Genomic DNA, 5,113 nt, shown 5'->3' with positions numbered 1-5,113 from the left:
ATAACTCGCTGCTGCTGTCCTTCATAACCTATAGTATGTCCCCTGCTGTCGCTAATGCAACTGCACCCAAGGCCTTATCAGTAGCAACACTTCTAGAATATTCTGGAAACTCTGATTTTGGGCCTTCAAAACGTATGGTAACTCAGATGTAAAACTTAAATCTTAGTTATTTCCACCTGAATCTAATGCAATTCAACATAATCACTGGCAAAGATAAGTGGTGTCACGATTTTGATTAAATACTGAAACATCAAAGTTCAACCTTCATCTGAGTTGCTGCCACAGTACCTACAAGATCATAACACAATATTAATTAGATTGATAAAATGTAAGCCACAAGACAGTAATCTCTTCAGTATCAATTAAGTGTAGAATTTAATTCGTATATAGATTTAAAAAATAATTTAAAAACATAGGTGTTATTAAAAGATTAAAATAAGAGTAATTATCTAAATCAGTTTATGAGATTTTTAATATGGGGCACTTTAGTTCTCGAGACTTCAAAACACACGAGTCCCTAACATAGTTGTCCTCCAATTTGATCTGTTTAATCGAAATGACTATTTTGGAACTTTTGAAATATTTTAGGAACTATTTGAGATTTTTTAAACTCTTTGTTTTGTACTTTACTCTTCGAATCAAATTGGAAATGGACTGTATGTAAATGTTAATATTACCAATGATTTTCTACATGAAAATTTTGAAATTGAATTATACTAAAGAAGGGTGTAGTAATTGGTAAAAGAAATTAATATTACCAATGATTTTCTACATGAAAATTTTGAAATTGGGCACTTAATTGAAGTAATACTTAATTAATGCTCATTGGTTAGGACAATGTACTTATACCATCCGCATCTTGGGTACTCATGGGAGCAGTTGTAGTAGCAAAGCTCATCTGTACAACATTGTGAAGCTCATCTTCCCACACATCAGGAACCTATTGCAATATGGTACCAAAATATGCACACAAAAGAATGCAAAACAATAATATTATTCTTTGAACATATAAAAGTGAGTGTATTTGGAACACTTCACAAGATCTAAGGCTGGAGGTGAAACCATTTGAATTTGGATTCTCTAAATTTTGGATTTTTATTTTAGAGAATAAAGTGTGATCTCTCACCCTCTCATGTTTTCTCTTAGTCCCACTTACGAAATAAATGGTGAGAGATTATAATTTATCCTCTAAAGTGAAATCCAAAATTTAGAGGATCCAAATCCAAAGCATTTCAGTGGAAAAAATAAGTCAACTCAAATCTATGGAACAATGGCGACTCGCCTGGAGGTCAATGGTTTACTCAAATTGAAATAGTTCAGTCAATGGATCAATACCTGATTTGGCTCCTTGAAACTTCCACTAGCGGGTGATGCCAACTGTGGATGAACGGTTCTCCGAAGGATATCAGAAGAGTTGGCCATGCTAGGAAGAGTTGGCTGAATTAGTCCCGGTTGTGATGGGTGTAGTGGAGCGAAAGCCATAGACATTTCTAAAGGAAACCCCAATGCAGAAGGACCCGGCCGTTGGTGAAGAATCTAATGAAATTCAGAATGTATTAAAGGTAATGTTGGACACTTTTGAAAACAGTCTCCTTTTATTGTCACTGGTGTGCAAATAGACTAACTTACATCTTTAGGGATAAGTCCTTCAATATCAAAATCCAGCCGCGGATTTACAGTTGCGAGTTTCATGGACAAGAACTGCAAAGGGAAAGAAGGGGAAGATCAGATCAACTAGAACAAAAGTTAAGGTTGTAGAGAATATATGTTGAACTAAATACATGAGTTTTACTTTTACATAACAATTAAAATTTTCTATCAGAATATAAATGTTGAAACTGTGATGAAGCAGAAGTAAAACATACAGGGCAAAATGAACAAGATGACTTAAGAATCAGTGATTGCCAAAAAGGGAGGAACAATAAGTTTCACACATACCTCAACCTGTCGTTGAAGCGACTGTACATAGTTAATTATTTCATCGAGCATAACAGCCTTGCCAGTAACCTGAAAACATCAACAAGTTGCATGTTAGAAGGAAGTAAAACTCTGCATAATATAAGAATATAGCATGGTGAATTCTTCTATTCAAATTTAGGAGCCAAAACCACCTTGCTGCATCCAGGTACAAGGTCTTGAAGAAACTTCATCCTTTCACTTATCTTTTCCCTCCTCACCTGCAATGAAAAAACCGAAACAATTCAGAATTCTTTGTCTAAAAAGTTCTTTTTCATCGCAGAAAATTTCTTAGGTATCCTACTCTCTCTGCAAGGCTGTGGCTATTAGTTGCTTGACCCCGCCGAGCCCTGACATGTATGTATTCCTCCTTAGGTGGATCTGAAACTTGAGTCCCTTGTTTGGCATTCTTTCCAGAAGCCTTGTTTGTTGGAGTAGGTTCCTGCTCTCCCTTTTGTTGGCTCTCAGAGATATCCCCTGCACCTTCCGTAGGTAGTTCAACAGCTTTATCATTATCGGCATCCTAAGACACAAGACAATATATATGATCAATCACATGGATGAGGGAGGGAAAAGAGCCTCGGCCGAACAACAGAATATACAATTCATAACCATACCTGCCCAATTCTTTTCCTTTTCTTTGAATCTAGTCCTTTAAGACAAGGTTCGTCGCTAACACCATCCAACATTGGGGAGTCATCTTGAACACCGCCATCATCGCTAGATTTGGCTCGGTCAGTCTCATTCGGAGGCCTAGAAGGACCTTGTTGCCCTTCATTTTGAGGCATTACATGGTTTTCACTTCTTTTATCATTCTTGAGCGGGCTAGCTTTAGTAGCAAGATACTCGACAGATGGTGTCGCATCTTTCACAGCTTCAGCTTCATTCGGATTGCTCTCTTGAGGTTGTCCTCCATCTCTTGCTTGGTGAATTGCCTCACCACCGGTACCAGCATAAGGGCCCATGGATTGAGGAATCCCATAAGCATTCACCATATCTCCGAAATCCCCTCCACCAAAGCACGAGAATCTCGTTGCACGCTCAATAAATCCAGAATCACTTGGAAACCGAGACAAGTTCTGGGGGAACATTGCAGACTCATTTGGTATAAAGCCATTACCTTGATTCCAACCCATTTCAAGTGTTCCATGATCATGACCACCTCTTCCAAATCCAAACCCATCTTTTCTGATTTCAATTGGGTTCAAAGAGCTCCCACTGTTGTGAACATTGATGCCACAAAACCCCAAGTTCTGGGAATTCGTCGGAGTGTCCCAGAAGTTTGGGCCAAAGGAGTCCACTAGGGAAGCAGAGGAACATGAAGAGGAACCATTTAGATCCCCTCTGCCAGCCAAACCCACAGATGAATTCAGAAGATTGGAACCTCCGAATCTCCGATCCGAGGCCATTCCGGTGGAATAATTCATGGGATCCTCCTTTCTGTCAAGCTCAAACTTCTCTTTGTCACTCATCTCAAGCCCCCTCTTAACAATTCCAATGATATATAAGCAGCCACTAGCAGCTTCTCTTCTAAGATCCCTTCAATAATTGAATACCGAAATCAGAGGAAATTTGACCAAAAGTATCTACAACAGTGGCCAAAGTGTAGCTCCTACAGCATCAAAAAATCAGAAGAGGAGTTCAATTTCAAAGAGATCATTAATTAACTGACAAATGAAGCCACCAAAGTACCACCATAACTGAACAAAACAGAACCTCAATGACAATTCTTAAAGTTAAAATCACAATAATCCTAGGTACCCTATGAATGAAGCTAACAAGAGAAGAAGCATATAATAGAGTCTGAAATATAAATGGCTTCACATTAATGATGAGGTGAAAAAATTGCAAAAGGGTCGGAGTAAAAGAAAAAAAAAAGGGGAACCCAGTAACCCACCCAAGTACCCAAAAGATGTACGAAAACCTCTCACACGAGTTTGGCAGCTATCATTTCCAAAGCCAAACACTGAAACCTTGAAGTACCAAGTTTCATAAAGCCGGACCCCCCAACACACACACACACACACACAGAGATAGAGAGAGAAAAGGCTAATAAAAAAGTGTGTTCATAGAAAAGAGCTGAAAAGAAGTCCAATGAAAACAGTGCGTCAATTATGCAAACAAACACTGATTTCAGTATAATAAATAGCATAACCCCATTCATTCATTTATTCATTCAATTCATTCATTCAACCCTAGTCAGAATTTGCAGAAGAAAAAACAACAGAGAAACCAAACTTCAAAAGTGGGAAGAGAAAGATACCCATTTCTGATCCTGTGCTACTTTTGGCACCCTTCCATCTTCCATTTGAACTTTTCACTAAAAAAAAAATACACACTTTTATTCAATTTTGAGCTCCTTTTTTTTTTCGCTCCACCCAAAACAAGCCTACTATTCTATTTTCACTGCACCATGAAATAGAGAGAGAAAACGAAAAAGATAAATTAACTTAAAGGTGGAAACTTTTTAGAGGGTTCGTCTAAAAAAGGATGGAATTCTTTTTTATATATATATTTTAAAAAGAGTTGGAGAGAGAAAAGCAAAAAGCGTGGCAGAATATAATACAGCTATGAAGGCAAAGTGTAATGTGATTGAAGGGAGAGAATGAGTTGCAAGAGTAGCAAGGACTAAGAAGAAGAGAAAGAGTTAATTGGAAAAGAGCGTGTTGATTTATATACCCCACGCTTTCATCAAAATGAGAGCTTTTGATGATTAACCACCGCCACTGCTTCCATTGAATATATTAATTAATTAAAGACCTGCCCCTTAAGTTCCTCTTCCTCAACTTTAAGAAAAAATTTTTAGTTTTGATTTTTCGTTATATTTTTTAGTATAATAGATCAAAAATTAATTTTTTTAGATTAAATTTTATTTAATAATTTATTATTGATTAATATATTACAATATATATAAAATAATTCAAATTTTTAATATTTATTTAAATAAATTAATACATAATAAATTACAATTAGACCACCAACTTAAATTAGTTAACTTTTAAAAATGTTTATCTATTGTCCTTTTTTCTCCTTCTATCTTCTCATTTTTTTTCTTTTTCATAATTTGTTTAATTTTAATAAGGATGTTATTGCGTAGTTAATTTAATATTATTTATGTAAATATTATCTCAAATTAAAAGTGAAAAAAATTAAGGAC

At 36.1% G+C, this 5,113-nt stretch overlaps 1 protein-coding gene across 1 annotated transcript in view; it reads right to left on the bottom strand.

The window, feature by feature from the left end:
• The window catches only part of LOC107643749 (transcription factor bHLH49), a 7,271-nt gene continuing 2,204 nt past the window's right edge, over positions 47-5,113 (bottom strand). The window contains exons 4-11 of the mRNA XM_021123874.1: positions 2,574-3,495; positions 2,261-2,479; positions 2,112-2,177; positions 1,939-2,007; positions 1,630-1,701; positions 1,336-1,536; positions 850-940; positions 47-288 (exon numbers count right to left, since the gene is read on the bottom strand). Coding sequence (XP_020979533.1) covers positions 251-288; positions 850-940; positions 1,336-1,536; positions 1,630-1,701; positions 1,939-2,007; positions 2,112-2,177; positions 2,261-2,479; positions 2,574-3,495 — 1,678 coding nt within the window. The 3' untranslated portion in view covers positions 47-250. The remainder of the gene's footprint in view (positions 289-849; positions 941-1,335; positions 1,537-1,629; positions 1,702-1,938; positions 2,008-2,111; positions 2,178-2,260; positions 2,480-2,573; positions 3,496-5,113) is intronic.

This window comes from Arachis ipaensis, chromosome B05 (genome assembly GCF_000816755.2).
Source record: "Arachis ipaensis cultivar K30076 chromosome B05, Araip1.1, whole genome shotgun sequence".
In the NCBI taxonomy this organism is placed as follows: Eukaryota; Viridiplantae; Streptophyta; class Magnoliopsida; order Fabales; family Fabaceae; genus Arachis; species Arachis ipaensis.
This window is presented reverse-complemented; position numbering and strand designations above follow the sequence as displayed.